Source organism: Delphinapterus leucas, chromosome 10 (assembly GCF_059928025.1).
Source record: "Delphinapterus leucas isolate spDelLeu-1000000601 "Yukka" chromosome 10, BTC_Dleu_Yukka2, whole genome shotgun sequence".
Lineage (NCBI taxonomy): Eukaryota > Metazoa > Chordata > Mammalia > Artiodactyla > Monodontidae > Delphinapterus > Delphinapterus leucas.
Genome location: NC_143138.1, coordinates 14017056 through 14035981, shown reverse-complemented (window position 1 = coordinate 14035981; position 18926 = coordinate 14017056). Strand labels below are relative to the sequence as shown.

Below are 18926 nucleotides of genomic sequence, written 5' to 3'. Positions count from 1 at the left end.
GCTCTGCCAGCTGCTTCCCCTTCCACATCTGGGCAGGGATGGGACAAAGCAGTTATGCTGAGGTCAGAATACACAAAAACACTCTCACAGCTGAATCTGGGCCAAGACCATCAAATTATGGGCATCTTGTTCTCTTCCTGGAACGATTCAAGTGGAGAGAAGGTCATAAAGTCGCCCTTGAAAAACAAGTATAACAAGTCTGGTCCCTGTAGGAAGGCAAGGTGTCCGTTTCTTCCTTTTTGTTTCCTTTTAACATAGAGCAATAACATTTTAGTTTTTTTTTTTTAAGTTGGGAGAGGATCACCCACAATACCACTATTGCTAGCATTTTCATCATGTTATCCTGTTAGATAAAAACCCCTTGGATCAGCAACCAAAAAAAGAGAGATACTCATAAAACTGTTACTGTCATTTACTTATAGCACTTATCACTGAAGGCATGACGCACTCTAGGCTAGAACATGCAGAAATACTCACGAGATCCTCTGGAAGGGAACAATGATCTGAGGTCTCAGGCTGCAAAAACAATACAAAAAACAAGCATTAATTAGGTTTAATTATAAAATATAGTCTTAAGTGTCAATTACCTTCAATAAGATACCCCTTTTCACTGATTAGACTGGTAAAAAAAAAAAAAAAGTGTGATAAAACACCACATGAGTGAGGGTGCGGGGAAGACAGCCTCTCTTGTAAAGATGTCCTGGGTGGAAATCTAAAAGAATGTAACCACTCTGGAGAACAGTTTGACAAAATACGAAACTTTTAAATGCATGATAATTTGGCATTATCTTGTATCTATGCCCAGCAATTCCAGCCTTGCTATACAGACATACCTCAGAGACACTGTGGGTTCAGCTCCAGACCAACCATTGCAATAAAGCAAATATTGCAATAAAAGTGACTCAAACGAATTTTTTGGTTTCTCAGTGCATATAAAAGTTATGTTTACACTATGCTGTAGTTTACTAAGTGTGCAATAGCAAAAAAAATTACCATACATACTTTAATTGGAAAATACTTTATTGCTAAAAATGTTAACCGTCAATGCAGGGTTGCCACAAACCTTCAATTTGTAAAAAAAAATGCATATCTGCGAAGCGCAAAAAAGCAAAGCACAATAAAACAGGGCACACCTGTATTTTCTAGAGAGACCCTCATCCATGTGTACCAAGAGAAGGATTAGAAAATGTTCAAAGGAGCACTGTTTTTAAGAGACAGAAGATAAACACAACCCAGAAGTCCATCGAGAGTAGAATGGAGAAATAAACTGTATTATAGTCAAGAGAATAAACTACAGCTACATGTTACAACATGGATGCCCCTCACAAACATGATGGTGAGCGAAAGAAGCCAGACCCAAGAGCATACATACTATCTGACTCCATTTACATGAAGCTCAAAAGCAAGCAAAACAGCCATAGTGTTGTTAAGTCAGAGGGGTAAGTAGAGATCCACAGCCGTACCACCCTGGATGTGCCTAGTCTCTCTGGTCTCAGAAGCTAAGCAGGGGTGGGCCTGGTTAGTACTTGCATGGGGGAGAAGAGTTAGTAGGTAGTTACTCTGGGGAGGCAAGGGATGGACTCTGTGAGTGAAAAGGGGTGCAAGGGGGCTTCTGAGGGGTTGGTAAGTGTTCAGTTTCTTTACTGGGAGCTGGCTAAATGGGGACTCTGAAAATTCACTGAGCTATGCATTTTGGCTTGTCCATTTTCTGTTTGTATGTGATATTTCAATGAAAAAAAGTTACCTAAATAAACTGAAGACTGGCATACCATATGGCCTGGGAAATCTGGCCCTTGGAATATATTCCAGAGAAACTCTTGCATGTGTGCATGCACTAGGAGAGACGTGCAAGAATGCTCACAGAGCGCTGTGTGTAGCAGCCCCAAACCAGAAACAACCCTCACACCTATGAACAGGAGAATAGACATGTTGGGGTAGATTGACACAACGCAAAACTACACAGCAGGGAAAATGAATGAACCAGACCTGCAGGCATCAACATGGATGCAGCTGAAAAACCTCAACGTTAAGTAAGAGAACAAAGCTGCAGAGGAATACGCACAATAGGATACAATTTACAACCAATATAAAAATATGCAAAACTTTACATGTTATTTAGAGTGTCATACATATTTATCAACTCTGTAACAAAAAGCAGAGGAAAAATGAATACAGAATGCGAAATACTGCTTGCTCTTGTAGGAGAGGCAGAGGAAGAAAAATACTGGGGGGAACCCAGGGAGTTGCAGAAGCACTGGTAACGCTCTGTTTCTAAAACCAGGTTGGGGGGCACACAGTGAGTGTTCACCTTCATCCTTTATTCCTCACACACAAGTTATAAATACTCTTTTGGGTCTAAAAATTATTTCATATTAAAAACAACTGGATAGGGACTTCCCTGGTGGTCCAGTGGTTAAGAATCCACCTTTCAATGCAGGGGACACGGGTTCGATCCCTAGTCGGGGAGCCAAGATCCCACGTTCTGCGGGGCAGCTGAGCCTGTGCGGGGCAACTACTGAGCCTGCACACCACAACTACAGAGCCCACGCGCTCTGGAGCCCGCACACCACAACTAGAGAGAAGCCCGAGAAGCCCGTACGCCACAAAGAAGAGCCTGCGTGCCGCAATGAAAGATCCCGTGCGCCACAACTAAGACCCAATGCCAAAAATAAATAAATAATATTTAAAAAAAAATAAACAAACAAAAAACTGGATATACTCTGACACAGCAATTTTATTTCTAGGAACTGATACTACAAATACACTGAAAAATAGCACAGATACAAAGCTATTCATTACAGCACTCTCACTAACGGTAAATGTTTAAAAGTCACCTAAATGCCCTTCAGTCACACCAAATTCATCATGACATATCCATTCAGTGGACTATTTACTACACAGTCTTTAAAGAGAAAGAGATCTTTACATACTGAAGCGTACGTAAAGATCTTTAAGAAGCATCTTTAAGAAATATTAAATGACAAAAAGCTCCAAAACAGTGTGTGTTGTTTGCTACAATTCTTTTTAATGCTGTTCTACAAATAAATCTTTCCAGACTTTGTCCTTGACAGAAGATCAAACTGAAAACCAAAAGGACTCTGGGTCAATAAACACACTTTAAATAAATATTTCAAAAGTTCAGGCTCTGGGTGGTAATCAATCGCAATGGAGCAGGAGAGTCTCAAAGGAGGATTTCTTGGGCGGGGGTGGGGGAGGAGATTTAAAAGATGTGATACCATCCTTAGAGGCTGGGATCTAAGAAGATCATAAAGTCTTCAACTTGAAGATGGATGGAAGAAGAGAAAGGCATTTAAGTTTTTCAAAAACAAGGACTCTGGCACCTCAGAGCTCTCCTGGAAAAAAGTACTTGATGTTAAAATACATCCAAGCAGGTGATGAATCAAAATAATGGGATAGAAGGAACTGTAGTAACAGAAATTGTGGGCAGCAGTAATTGCATATAAGTGCAAGAGTAAACAATGAATGGGATATGGTCATAGAAAAAAAGTGATATTCCAACAGAGCAAACTAAACTAACACAAAACAGCAAAACCCTAACAAAAATGGGAGAGAGAAAAAGGGGAGGTGGGCTGAAGTATGGTGTCATTTACTTTTCCCTCTGTCTTAGCAGGGTGTCAACTGATACAACCTAAAATTGAAACATGCAATTTTGTTAAAAAGCTAGAGCGATTCCAACTTATCCTCATCATGTATTTTCTTAATCTTTTAGGGAGTTTTTAGAAACTACTATTTCTTGAGATGAAGAAATAACTGTCCTATGTCCAGCAATTTCATATTTCACTTTGGCTTCTTTTACTTACTTTAAATTATGTTGTATTGAACTGAATCATTTTACATAAAGCAAGCATATACAGCACTCCTCCTTAATATGAAGTTATCTATCTGCCAGGCTTTCTCCTTGTATACGTGCATGAATTCTCTTGAATGAATCTCATTTAATAATGGTTATTTCATGATGATGACTGCATGAATTTTTTAAATCTTTTTTTCTATATTGCTTGAATTTTTCAATGATAAACAAATATCATTTGTCTGAAAACAAACTCATTCTAAAGAAAACAGACTTTTCAAAAACTACATAGGGGCTTCCCTGGTGGCGCAGTGGTTGAGAGTCCGCCTGCCGATGCAGGGGATGTGGGTTCATGCCCCGGTCTGGGAGGATCCCCCATGCCGCGGAGCGGCTGGGCCCGTGAGCCATGGCCGCTGAGCCTGCGCGTCCGGAGCCTGTGCTCCGCAATGGGAGAGGCCACAACAGGGAGAGGCCCGTGTACCACAAAAAAAAAAAAAAAAAAAAAAAACATAAATTGAAGAAATTGTAAATGACACACCTGAAGAAAAATCAAGTAATCAAAAAAAGCAACATGGATAATCTGAACAATTAGTAGAGATGAAGTCAAAGTTAGATTCAATTATCTGCAAGTGAAAAAGAGAGATTATGGATAACTCTAAACAGTGGTTAAACCAAAGCTAGTCAAAGCACAGTACAAAATGATTTTAATGTGAACTTTTAATATAAAAATCACACCTAATATTTAGTAAGGTAACATTAGTATGCAAATATTCCAATATATATATTTTTGGAACTGTTCAGAAACTTCACAGAAATAGGTTGAGTGAAAATGACCCAAAGGCTAGTATCTATTAAAACGGTCTGCTATTTTTGACTGTTCCTTGGCTGAACTCTTCTTCAAATGTTATAATAACATGCCACTGAGTCTACTTTTCCCTTGAGAAGTAATCTGGAGCACAGGTGCTGGTTAAGTTCAGTGCAACCATATTGTTCCCGCCAGCTGGACATGCTCCCCTTCACCACACAAGCTCACGGTCCCTTCACCACTCAAACCCCAGTTTCCTTTGGTGTGCCCACTCAGTCTGGAAAATCAATTACCCATTCCCTCGGGGTAAGCCCCCTCCCATTTTTTTCTCTTCTATCCCTCAGAGAGGTCTTCTACTCTGGAGGCTGAGCTCAAGAATCAATTTAGGGCTAAACTGAAAGGTTTTAGAACAGGATTTGTTAATTCCGGGACCCTGACCCCTGACCCTGAAAGATCAACGCTTTCCACTCTTCACTCCCAAATCACCAATATCAACAATAAAAGGATTCCACCATAAATACCAGTGGCATTAAAAGGAGAATTAAGAGAACACTGCAAACAGCTTTAAGCTAACAAACTTGACAATGTAGATGAAACAAATTTCTTGAAAAACACCATGTTCTAAAATGGATAGAATAAACCACCTAAGTAGCTACGTATCTGTTATTGAAACTGAATTTGTAATTTCAAAACTTCTCACAAAGAAAATTGGTCCAAATGGCTTCACTAGTGAATTGTACCAAACACGAAATAAGAAATAATATTAACCACCCACAAACTTTTCAGTAATAGAGAAGGAAGATATACTTCTCATTTCATTTTATGAAGCCAGTGTAACTCTGACAGAAGAACCTGACAAGAACATTACAAGAAAAGAAAATGACAGAGACTAAACCTCATGAACACAGATACAAAATCCTTAACAAAATATTAGGAAACTGAATCCAACACAATGAAAGGATAATACATTGAGAACAAGTGGAATTTTTTTCCCCCAGGAATGCAAGGTTGCTTCAACATTCAATAATCAGTGTAATTCACCACATTAACAGATTAAAGGAGAAAAACTGTATGATCATCATAAAAGATACAGAAAAAGTATCTGAAAAAAATCTAACATCCTTTCATAATAAAAAGTTCTCAGCAAACTGGGAATACAAAGGAACTTCCTCAATCTGATAAAGGGCATTTGTGAAAAGCCACAGCCAACATTACACATGATGATAAAACACTGAACACATCACTCCTAAGGTCAGGAACAAGGCAAGGAAGCCTGCTCTTCCACTTCTATTCAGCTCTGTACTGGTGGTCCTGACCAATGCAATAAGGTAAGGGAAAAAAATGAGCAAAAGGATAGTTTTTTAAAAAAGCAAAACAGTCTTTATTCACAGTTGATATTGTAGAATTCCTCCCAACAAAAAAATCTACAAAAATATAAATGGAATTTAAAATGAAGTCAACAAAGTTTCTGGGTATAAAGTCAATATGCAAAATTAAATTGTATTTCGATATAACTGCAACAAACAACTTGAAAAGTTAAAAATAAATTCTACTTACAATCACAGAAAAAATAAGTATCTAGAAATAAATTTAACAGAATACATTCTCGGTGAAAACTAGAAAACACTGTTGGGAGAAATTAAAGACCCTGAAAAGATGGAGAGACAGACCACACCCATAGGTCAGAACAGGGGTCGGGAAACCTTTTATTTATTTATTTTTTTGAATTTCATTTTATTTTTTTTATACAGCAGGTTCTTATTAGTTACCTATTTTATACATATTAGTGTATATATGTCAACCCCAATCTCCCAACTCATCCTACCACCACCACCGTCCCCTTGCTCCCCACTTTGTGCCCATACATTTGGGGAAACCTTTTCTTTAAAAGGCCAGATGGTAGATATTTTAGTTTCTGTGGATCACATGGTCTCTGTTGCAACTACTCTGCCATTGTAGTATGAAAGCAGTCATACACAATACATGATGAATGAGTATGGCTGTGTTCCAATAAAACTTTATTTACAAAAACAGGTGGAGGGGGCCAGATTTGACCCATGAGCCATAGTTTGCTGACCCCTGGATTAGAAGACAAAAAAATGTAAAGATGTCAATTCTCCTTCAAATAATTTATAGCTTCAATCCATTCCAATCAAAATTCCAAAAGTTTTTGTAAATACTGACAAGTTGATAACAAAATTTTTATAGAAATGTAAGGACCTAAAATAGCCTAAACAATCTTGGAAAAAAAAAAGTTGGAGGAATTTATACTACCTGAGTTACTATAAAGATACAATAATCAAGACAGCAGGGTACTGGGTTAAGGATAAACAAAGAGATCAATGGAATAGTGTCCAGAAATTGGCTACAGGTATGGCCAGCTGACTTTTTTATAATGTTGCCAAAATAATTCAATGGGAAAAAAATTGTCTTTTGGACAACTAGATACTTATATGAAAAAAATTTGAATCTTGACCCATATCCTACATCAAAACCAAAAATTAACTTGAGATAGACTAGTGTCCTAAATATAAAGGCTAAAATAATAAACCTCCTCAAAGAAAACATAGGAGACTGTCTGTGCAAGTTGAGAGTTGCGATGATTTTGCAGAAAAAATACAAAAAGTTCTAAGCATAAAAAAAAAATGGATACATTAGGCTGCAAAATTTAAAAACTGCTCATCAAAGGATCTATTAAGAAAATGAAAAGGCAAGACAAAGACAGGGAAAAATATTCAAGATAACATATCTCATTTCCAGATTACATAAAGAACTCCTACAAGACAAGACAAACCCAATTTTTAGGAGACTTGGACAGATATGTCTCCAAAGAGGAACTATGAATGGCCAATAAGCACATGAAAAGATGTTCCACATCACTAGTCATCAGGGAATTGCATTTTAAAACCACAATGATAAAACAATACATACCCACTAGAATGGCTAACATTAAAAAAAAAAAAAAAGTACCACCTCCAAATGTTGTAGTCTCGTTCGTACAACAACTGTGGAAAACCATTTAGTAGTTTCTTACACATAAATTTACCATATGACTCAGCAATTTCCTGTGTATTTACCCTTCAGAAATGAAAACATAAGTCCACAAAAACACTTGCATAGAATGTTCATACAGATTTATTCATAATAGGAAAAATTTTAAACAACACAAATGCCCTTCAACAGGAGGATAAACAAATTGTGATACATCCATACAATGGAACACTGCTCAGCAATAAAAAGGAAAAAACTACTGATCCATGCAAGAACATGGATGAATCTCAAAAGCTGTTTTACTCGGTGAAAGAAACCAAACGCTAAAAAGTATATACTGACTGATTCCATTTTACAAAGTTCAAGAGCAGGCAAAACTCTGTTTAGGGTATGGCAGTCTAAATAGTGTTTGCCTCTGGAGGGAGGGAAGGAAATGACTGGAATTTTTTAGGGTGGTGGAAGCATCGTGTATCTTGACTGGGGTACTGGCTACATAGTGTGGACATTATCCAAAACTCAATGAAATTCAATTAAGATCTGTGCATGTAATTACAATATGTAATTATACCTCAATTTTAAAAACAAGACGTAATTTTACATCTATTAAAAATATCACCACTCAGTGTAGGTAAGGTTTTGACAAAATGATCACTCTGAGCTGTAGTTCTTTAAACCTTTAAAAAGTTTTAGATATTTGTATCAAGTGCCTTAAAAAAATGTGCCTACCCTGGAGGTCCAGTGGTTAGGGCTCCGTGCCTCCAATGCAGGGGGCACGGGTTCGATTCCTGGTGGGGGAACTAAGATCCCACCTGCCACATGGCGCGGCCAAAAATAAGTGCCTACCATAAATACATAATCAAAGCACAAAAAAGTTCTAGCAGGATAAATGAGTCGTTAAGAATGGTTATCTATTAGGGTGGGAAGGAAGAGATGGTTAAGGGGCACTTTCATTTTTTATTTGTAAATTATATGTGTGTGTATATATTTACATATACATACATATATTCAATTTACTTTTTTTAAACCCGAGATTATATTCATGTAATAACTGTGTAAAATTTAAAACAATAAAACACAGAACTCCTAAATGTTCATACCCTTTTTCTCACCATTTCACTTTGCAAAATCTTCCAAATATATTTACAATAATTATGAGTCACTTTAATAATATTTGTATCTTAAATCCCAGGCTTTTAAAAGCTTGATCATAAACTTTATAGAGCTTTTCATCATTTCTTTAAAAAGAAAATATTTTGCTCATGATAACCACATATCTTTGTGAATATACAGCAAACCACTGAATTACATACTTTAAAAGGGTGAATTTTATGCTATGTGAATTAAATCAAAATTTTCAAAAAAGAAAGCCTCTTGCTTCTGAGATTACAATGATTCCTAATATTCTTTAATGTACTGATGGAACTAGAGACATTTTGTAGATGAGTGCTTTAACACATTTAAGCAATTAACACATTTTTAAACGCAAGTAATTATCAAATCTCAAAACAGGCACACTATACCAACTATGGAAGACTGCTAACAGTCCAAACATATATATCTTTTTTGCCTTACTAACAAGATCCTAATTTTGATTCTGTTATAAAATATTTTCTTCCAGTTATAAAATATTTTATAAAATATAAAACACGCAACAGTTATAAAATATTTTCTTCCTTGGTCCCTATTGCTGTTCAGAGTAGCTGCATGATACTATTCTGGCCAATGAGCTATAAATAGAAATCTACTGCTGGAACTTCCAGGAAAGCTCCTGGTTTCCCAATAAAAGAGGGAGAGACTTGGCTTGGAATACCTCAGCCTTTCCCATCTTTTCTGCTTTGAAGTTGGAATGATGGCTGACAGTGCAGTAATGATCTTGTGACAGAACTGGAAACTAAAAGGAGACTTCCTTGGATACCTACACCAACTCTGGACTGCCTGTTTCTAAACTGCTTATAATGAGAGAAAAATAAAAGCCTTATTAATTGGTTAAGCCATTGTAGTTGAGATTCTGTTATGCGTAGGACAATATAATCCTGATACAATGATCAACGGAGTTATTGAAAAATATACACCATTATTATTTACTGACAACTAAACTAACACATCAATTAATTCAGAAGGAAAACCAACAGAGATCATACCTTAACAGCAGTATTTGGTTTCATACCACATCGGTACGTCCTTGCTATCTGTGGAGTCAGCTGGATTTCCTTGGTAAGTTGCCTCCATTTCCTACACTCAGGTTTTGTACATTGAACCTAGATGGAAAGTAAGAAGTCAAGATCAATGGGCTGGCACCTCGTGAGCTATAGCATTTCTATCTTCCACCTCTCACTTTGCCATCTTCTTCACATGATTTGGTCAACAACCGTTCAGCACTTCCAAGTAAATACCTTTTCTTCCCCTTGCGCCATCGCCACCCATAAAATCCACTTTTACCCCATCAGTCTAATTTGTGATTCAATACTAGCTCAGGCCCCCAGAAGTGCAAAGGGGATCTTAGTACTGTTGTCAGAATGGCTTTCTAGCTCTAACCTAAGGAAACAGAGTTAAATTTAGTTGCAGGTAGTCAAAAAGTATCACACTAAAAGCAATGTGGTATCCTGGATTGCATCCTGGAACAGTAAAAAGACACTGATGAAAACACTGAAGAAATCCAAATAAGTCTGTAATATACTTATTAGTACTGCACCAATGTTAAGTTCTTAGTTCAAAATATAATCCTGGTGTGTTAGGTGATAACAGTAGGAGAAACTGGGTGAAGGATATACAGGGACTCTGTACTATCCTTGTAAATTTTCTATAAATTTAAAATTATTCCAAAATAAAAAAGCATGCAGATATCCATCTGCAGAAGAATGAAGTTGGGCCCCTACTTAATACACATACAAAACTTAAAATGGATCAAACACCTTAATGTAAAGAGCTAAAATGATCAAATTCTTAGAAGAAAATATGAGTCAGTCTTCATGACCTCAGATTTGGCAGTGGATTCTTAGATATGACACCAAAAGCACAAGCATCAAAAGAAAAAATGGATAAATTGAACTTCATCAAAATTTAAAACTTCTGTGCACTAAAGGACACTATCAAGAAGTGAAAAGACAACCTAAAGAATAGGAGAAAATATTTGCAAATCACTTATCTGATCAGGGCCCAGTATCCAGAATAGATAAAGAACACTCACAATTCAACAACAAAAAGACAAACAACCCAATTTAAAAATGGGCAAAAGACTTGAATAGACATTTCTCCAAAGAAGATATACAAATGCCAGCAAGCACAAGAAAAGATGCATTAGTCATTAGGGAAATGCAAATTAAAACCACAATGAGATACCACTTCACGCCCACTAAGACAGCTATAATTTTTATTATTTATTTATTTATTTATTTTTGTGGTATGTGGGCCTCTGTTGTGGCGGGCATGAACCCGTGTCCCCTGCATCAGCAGGTGGACTCTCAACCACTGCGCCACCAGGGAAGCCCCAAGACAGCTATAATTTAAAAAATTGGTAAACATGAGTTGGTGAGGATGTGGAGAAATCTGAACTCTCATACATTGCTGGTGGGAATGAGAGATGGTGCATCAGTTAGCTATGGAAAAGAGTTATCAGTTCCTCAAAAAGTTAAACATAGATTTACTATGATCCAGCAATTTCATTCCTAGGAATGTACCCAGAAGAACTGAAAACAGATGTTCAAAAATATTTGTATACAAATATTCACAGCAGCACTGTTTGCAGTAACTAAAAGGTAGAGATGACCCAAATGTCCATCAACAGATGAAGGGATCAGTAAAATGTGGCAAATCCATAGAGTGGAATATTATTCCCCCATGAAAAGGAATGCGGTCCTAATACATGCTACCACAAGGATGATTCTCAAGTGCACTACGTTAAGTGAAAGAAGTCAAATATGAAAGGTCACATACTGCATGATTCCTTAATATAAAATATCCAAAATGGTAAATCCATAAAGACAGAAAGCAGATTAGTGGTTGCCAGGGGCTGGAGGTAGGCAGGAATGGGAGGTGACTGCTGAATGGGCACAGGCTTCCTTTGTGGACGCTGAAAATGTTTTGGAGTTAGACAGAGGTGGTGGTTGCACAACACTGTGAATGTACTAAATGCCATTGAGGTGCACACTTGAAAATGGTTAATTTTATGTGAATTTTTTGTGAATTGAAAGTTATGTGGGGACTTCCCTGGTGGCTCAGTGGTTAAGAATCTGCCTGCCAAAGCAGAGGACACGGGTTCGAGCCCTGGTCCAGGAAGATCCCACATGCCACGGAGCAACTAAGCCCGTGTGCCACAACTACTGAGCCTGTGCTCTAGAGCCCGTGCTCCACAACAAGAGAAGCCACCACAGCGAGAAGCACGCGCACTGCAATGAAGAGTAGCCCCCCCTCGCCACAACTAGAGAAAGCCCACTTGCAGCAATGAAGACCCAATGCAGCCAAAAATAAATAAATAAAATAAATAAATTTTAAAGTTATGTGAATTTCACTTCAATTAAAAATTTTTTAAGTATGCAGAGAGAAGCTCAAATTACCTGTAATATTAAATAAATTAGCAAATCATTTATTAAATGATGTTATATTTATATTATATATGCAATTGCTAAAATATGTTTTCAAAGAACGGCTAGATGGAAAAATGATATAAAGTTAAATTAATAAAAAAACTCAGTTAGCAAAAACTTACATGCAAAGTATGATTTTAAACCTAATTAGGATTTGTATATAAAGCATAAAATTGTGTTTAAACATACACAGAAAAACATGAATAGAAAAAAAGATGAGAGAGATATGCACCAAACAGCACTGACTATCACCAGCTGGTAATGAGTCTTTAGTTTCTTCTTTACACCATAGGTTGAATTATGTGATTTCTGTACAAAAATCAAAAATGTGATTTGCTTTAACAGTTACAGAAAGAATAAATGTAATTAAAGAAAGCTTTCCTAAAAATTGGTATTTTCATCCATTCCTCTTGCATTTAGCTCTACAAATCCTTTACAGAACAGTAAAGCGTTGTTATCTTCTTTACCCAGTAGGGAAGCTGCTGGTCTGCCATGAAAGCCTTGGGGCTAGGTTCAGTTTTTCCATTGCTAGTCCATATTTTTTTCCATGTAGTATATTTGTCATATCCATCCTTATGGCTGAAAAAGAATAAAAATAAATATATCAAGCTATAAGTTATTCAGGTTTTCAAAACAGGTGGCAGAAATCTTACATAAAGGACTTAACCAGCCATATTTTAAGGAGGGGGGTAGTTATCATGGCACCCATAAAACAGGTGGCATTCCTATCAGTTTTAGTACTTAAAACTATCAAGAAGGGATGGTTACCTGTCTGTCCAGCACCCTCTAGTTGTCAGCATCCTCCCCCTAATCTTTGCATTCTGCCCCCATGCATTGGCACAGAAGAAGCAGCTCCTAGATTTTTCAGAATTTGCAAACTAAGGAGAATAACTGTCTCACAGCAGATGCTTTCTGAGCGCTGAGTGTGCACACACATAAGTGTACACACATGCAAACTACAGCATCAAAGTCCTGGCCCACCGGTAGTCAGCACAGGTGTGGCTGAAACAGTGGAATAATTCAGTAAGCCTGGGGGCTCAGTCATAACCATCTGACACCCTCCACCACCCAAGCCACCATCCCTTCCACCACGGAAACCTCAAACAATTATCAGAACAAACCTTCTATAGTAATGGTCAAAGCATTCATTACAGAAATGCTCCCCACAGGAGAGGTGATACCACCGGGATGTGTAGCCATTTTTGGCACATCTGAAAACAGCAAAAACGGGTAGCTTTGGTAATGAATAAACATTTCTTCTCGTTTTTTTTTTTTTTAACATTTATCAAATCGTTTAAAAAAAAATTAATCAAGCACCTCCTAGGAGCCCTTTTGCCTTACCTCCAACAGACAGAATTACAACAACCAGAATTATAACAGGGGAATCCTAACAACCAGATTACAACAAGGGAAATGGAAAGGCCAACTGATACATAACAGTGCATGGTTAGGACACAGGGACTTAGATCAGTGGTACCCATCAGAAGGGCCTGGGACTTAGCAGTTTTATCAAGACTCCACGGAGTGATGATAGGGTTTTAGACATGAAAGAAGGGATGCCAGTGGCCTTGCTGCATGGGAGTGAAGGAGCGAAGTGCGGTCTTTAGTGATAACATCTGGCCCGATACTAAACAGTGAACGAATCTGGCCAGCTGGAATGGGACCATCCAGCATGCAATCTAGTAAATACAACCTACCACACAGCCAATCATGTAGTCAAAGAAGGAAATATAATGCTACTATGAACAGTACCACCACCACCTCTTTGTGATTAAAAAAACAAAACAAAAAACCAAAAACAACAACAACAAAACAACCCAGGATATGTTTTCCAGGTTTTACTGAATGTTAACTGAAGATTTTTCTCTGGAAGTAAAAGGTTATGCTTGGGTCATCCTAATAAGAATGGCAAGAGTACAGTTAGCTACACAGCTTTAATGAGACCTGTATATATCTGTTGGAGGAGAAGGTATGTTATATGAGGGAGAAAAGCAGCACAGGGAAATAAGCGTATACTTGTCTCTCCAGGGAGGTCAAGGTTCTCTCTCCTCTGCCCCCACCTCTTACCCCCCATCCCATCTCAAACTGTCCCCCCTGCCATCCCCTACCACCAGAGGTACAGCCATTGTGGATGGGACTGGAGGACACGGATTGGCAGAGTTGGGCGTGCTGTATACAAAATGGACAGACAATGTCTCTGTTGTTGGATAACAAGTATCTCTATGTATCTTCAGGAAGACTACCTTTGAGGATGAAGGCTCTCACCCGCAGGAAGGTGAGGCCAAGACCCGCCATCTAAACAGACCTTTCAGAAGCGCTGGCAAAGCACACGGGACACGCGGCTGTACAGCCGGCTTTTTCGCATTTCCTGTACTTCTTCTCTGACCCACCATCTTCATCCTCGTCTGTCGTCTCTGTGGCCTTTTTCTTCACCTGAGAAAGAACCAGCTGAGGTTAAGAGTACACCGGCAGGGCCAAAGGTAAAGGCGGTGGGAGGTTTACTACTGACATCACTTCCACGTTAGAAGTTCTAAACGTGAAGATCAACAGCATCCTGGCAGTGGGGGAGGGGTTGATGATACAGCCATTTCCCTGAGACTGCACTGTGCAAATAACTCGCTAATTTGCTAGAAATTTAGAACTAGCACTTTGACAACAGCTCTCTGAGTAGAGAAAATGCGTATGAGCTTCTCTTAGGAAAAAGCTATTTCAACTATACTTCAATAAAAAAATTAAAAAATTTTTAAAAAGCTGCACCATCAAAAATAAAAGCCACTCTCAAATTAAGATTTTTTTCTTTACTTAGAGCAGTTATATCCTCTCAGTATTACAGATTTTAAAAATTAGACAAATTCTAGAAAAAGAATTCCATCATTCAATATTTTTCTTTAAAAAAAAAAAAAGTCCTACAAGAGAGATGGCAGCAAGTAACCTGCTAACAGCACCCAACCAACTACAAGCTGAGGTCCAAATTCCTATGAATGACACCAAGCGAAGCATGATCTGGCCCCAGCTCATATCCTGGAGGCAACCCTACAGCTGTGATTCTCTGAACACCCCATGCTGATTCACACTCTGCGCCTTTTATCCCCGCAGTTCCCTCTGCCAGATACACTTTTTTCCTACATTCTATCACTTTATCACACTGATTGTCCCAAGGTGAACTTCTCCACTAGACTGCAAGCCCCTTGAGGGCTGAAATTATATCAACTCTAATTCTTCAGTCCCAATCACAGTAGCCTGTTTTTCAAAACAGGTGCATTGAATGAACAAATGAGTGATACCTGCCTACCGGAGCTCCTCAAAGGAAGGCTATCTGGAGAATGATCAAAAGGTGCTTTTTTCTTTGTCCTCCCCCGTGGGGTTGCCATTGTATCAGAAAATCTGAAAAAAAAAAAAAACCAAACAAACATTACATATTAACATCTGCTAATACTTTCAACACTCTGGAGTCAAGTTATTATGTAATTTAGTTGGTAAGAGTGTATGTTCCGCAGTCAGATGGCCTGAGTGTGAAGCTATTGCTTTCAAGTTACTTAAGCTCGCTAAGACTACACCTCAGTGTTCTCATATATAAAATGGGCACAGCCAGAGTGTATCCTAGCATTGGTGTGAAGATTAAGTAAAATAACTAATTTAAAGCACCAGGCCTGGTATAAGTACTCAGTAAATGTTATCCATTAGTAGTATGTATATTTACATATAAAAATGTAACCACATGAATGACCAATAAACAACTGACACTACTGTTTATAAAATTCAATGAGTAAAAATATCTCATTTTTGTTTGTAATATTCCTCTCTATCTCACTGCATCTTCTTAGTTCCTGAATTTTGCTCTCTTATTATACTTTAAAAAGAACACTCATTCATTCCTTCTCAATAAAACCCAACAAATAAATCTCAGGCACACTGTCTAGTCACTACTGAATATAGGAATCCGGGTTAGATAGTCACTAATATCTTCCACTGGACAAATTTTATGAGTTCTCAAACTAGTCTAATAACAGCACAGTTAAAGAAACATTAAGAACCAAAAGTCTACAAGAAAAATAATGCATAAAACCATGAATGATTATCATATTAGTATTTTTTCAATTAAATTCGATAAGGAATGAAAAATGTTTAGTATAAGTACTCAACAGTGTATGGATCCTACAATTATCACACATCTCCTTCCCTGATCCATATTTACTACACACACATACACTTACACAAAACGATAGCATGAGAAATAAACAGGACATACCTATGGATAAGAAAATGGAAAGTGGAAAAGTGTTTTTATCTTAAGATATAAATCCCACATATATGATCTTAATCTTGGGGAAAAGCTTTAAAGGGCCTGTAGTCCTATTGTTTCACTATAAAGTGTAATCCTATTGTTTGCACTAACATTCATAAGTGCATTTTTCATGGATTATTAACATCACGTGTGAAGACTTTCAGTCTGCCATCTATAACAACTTTGAGAAATCTTGACACCGATGTTATGGATGGTTTTTCTTTGACTCAGTCTTCACTTTCTCAAAACCATTATGTTAGTTGTGAACAAATATACCTTACGCATATTTTGAAATGCATTACAGTTCTTTAACCATTAAAAAAAACTGCCATTAGTGCCACAGCACTCATTATACAGTTGGATAAAGAACTAATGATTTTAAAAGTACTACTGTCTACCTATACTTATACCCAGAGAAGGCTTTCTGGATCACATTTTCAAAATTTTGTCCAATCTAACCAATCTTTTTATGTAAAACATATATCCCACATTATTAATAAAATGGACCATGACTAAAGCATGTGTAAACATGTATACAGTATACATTAAGTATTGCAGCAAAAATATTTGAGTCTAATGTGGGGTTTAGGGACATAAATAAAATCAGGTTCATGCAACATTTTAAAGTGTTACCTGGGCAAGAAAGCACTCTCAAAAGAAAGCTCTCCCAAAAGAAAGCATAGATTCTGGAAATTTCATCAAACATTTTAACCCAATTGTATACTGAAAAACATGTATTTGATTGCAATGAAGAAATATGTAATTCAAGAAATGGTTAACAGGAAATGAAAACATTAGCTATAAAAGCCATTAAGAAATCTGTGTTGTCTGGGAAAAATATGATTGAAGATTTTTAGGGCAGTAATTTTGTCTCAGTTAATTATACAATTAACAGTTATGTACCTTCATCCTTTTTTTGACACTTACTGTAATCTCTGTATTTTCACTGTTGCTGGGTTCTTGGGGCTTAAAATAGAGGAAAAATATTTAAGTTGGAAGGACTACAGTTAATTGTGCTTTTAAATATAGTCTTAGAAATATGATCAAAAGTGTCATTAAAACAAATTAGTTTACTGGAAGTGCTTTCCCACCTGGTTCTTCAAATTAATAAACTCACCTAACGTTAAGTATGATCAATTTGTTTCAGGTTCAATATGACTTTATAGGCATATTTCTTCCTAATTTTAAATTCATAGCTTTGGTTTTCTTTCAATGTGACAAAAGAAAGAAAAAAATGGTTGGGGGGGCATAAATATATAGGTGAACATATCAATGTCTAGATTTCTACTTTAATAATTCCCAGGATTTTTTCAGAAGTAGCTTATTCAAAAAACTTTTTTAAAAGACACAGAATTCATAAAAATATGAATCTAAAGAACTCCAGGTTGGAATAAAAATTTATAGTGGTGTTAGCATAATTTCTCAAAACTGGACAAAATACTAGAAACTTCTTCAGAGACAAAAAGAGCAAAAGTTTCCCTTTGGGCCACCTGAAATTCTACCCACAATAATCAAATTTTCCGAAATATGGATCCAGTTCAATTGCCCGAATGCTTTGTTGACTACTTTCTCTGCGTGGAAGATAATTATTAATGGTCATTTTCTCCTGTACCTCCTGACGAAACCGTCCCTCCCACTCGCTTTCCTTTTACTAAAATAGGTTTAAAAAAAAAAACACCAAAAAACCAACCAAAGTGTAAAAGCCTCGAGTTGTGTGTGCACAGGTGGAGTGACGGATCTCTCCAAAGGGAGTGGTCTATGGACGCCCGTACGCTCTCCCGAGGGAGGGCTGGGCCTCCAGCTGGCTAGGTTCCAGATCACGGAACCCCAACTCATTACAGCTGGGCCTGCCCATTCCTTCCTCTTTCACCTGCCGGCTGCTAGGCTGTTGACTAACAGCTACCGTAATCGGGCCGCCCCCTAGGGGTCCCAGGTCCCGGCGGAGTTACCCCAGAAACCTGGCAATGCCGATCGCGTCTCAACGCGTGGTCGCGGCGCCGCAGTCGAACTAATAACACCTGCGAGGCCGTGCCGGCTCCTCGGCGCCACGCTCTCGGCTGGGAAGAACAGCCAGGGAGTTCCTACTCCCGGACTGTAGGTCCCCCGCCTACTCCCCGCAGCAGGTACTCCCCAGGTGACAGGGCACTGACAGCCCCCAGGAGGGAGCCCCAACGTTCCCTGTGCCAGATGCAGCAGCCACGCTTTCTGAAAAGCTTTCTCGTCTCTTCTCCGAAGTCGAAGCAACAGCCTCTCCGGGCTCACCTTTGCGCTGGAGGCGTGCAAGGAGTCGCGGCGAGAAGGCACCGCTGTACAGAAAGGAAATATTGCGGGGAGGGGGGGTTAGGAGAAACCCGCAGCACCGCGATGAACCGGGGAACCCGGTCGCTGCAACACCCCAGCCCGGGAATTCCCCCTTTCTCAGGCTGGGATCCCCACCTCTCACCCCCTACC

The 18926-nt window shown here is 38.2% G+C and overlaps 1 protein-coding gene across 8 annotated transcripts in view; it reads right to left on the bottom strand.

Moving 5' to 3' along the window:
- The window catches only part of KDM1B (lysine demethylase 1B), a 62911-nt gene that overhangs the window by 43655 nt on the left and 330 nt on the right, over window positions 1-18926 (bottom strand). For 2 of the 8 annotated variants that reach the window (XM_022586739.3, XM_089918389.1), the window contains exons 2-9: window positions 18738-18781; window positions 17403-17441; window positions 15475-15574; window positions 14496-14623; window positions 13312-13401; window positions 12658-12769; window positions 9749-9865; window positions 478-516 (exon numbers count right to left, since the gene is read on the bottom strand). In XM_022586739.3, the coding sequence (XP_022442447.2) occupies window positions 478-516; window positions 9749-9865; window positions 12658-12769; window positions 13312-13401; window positions 14496-14623; window positions 15475-15561 (573 nt within the window). In that variant the 5' untranslated portion in view covers window positions 15562-15574; window positions 17403-17441; window positions 18738-18781. The other 6 variants (XM_089918390.1, XM_022586742.2, XM_022586741.2 and 3 more) reach the window with 6 other exon arrangements.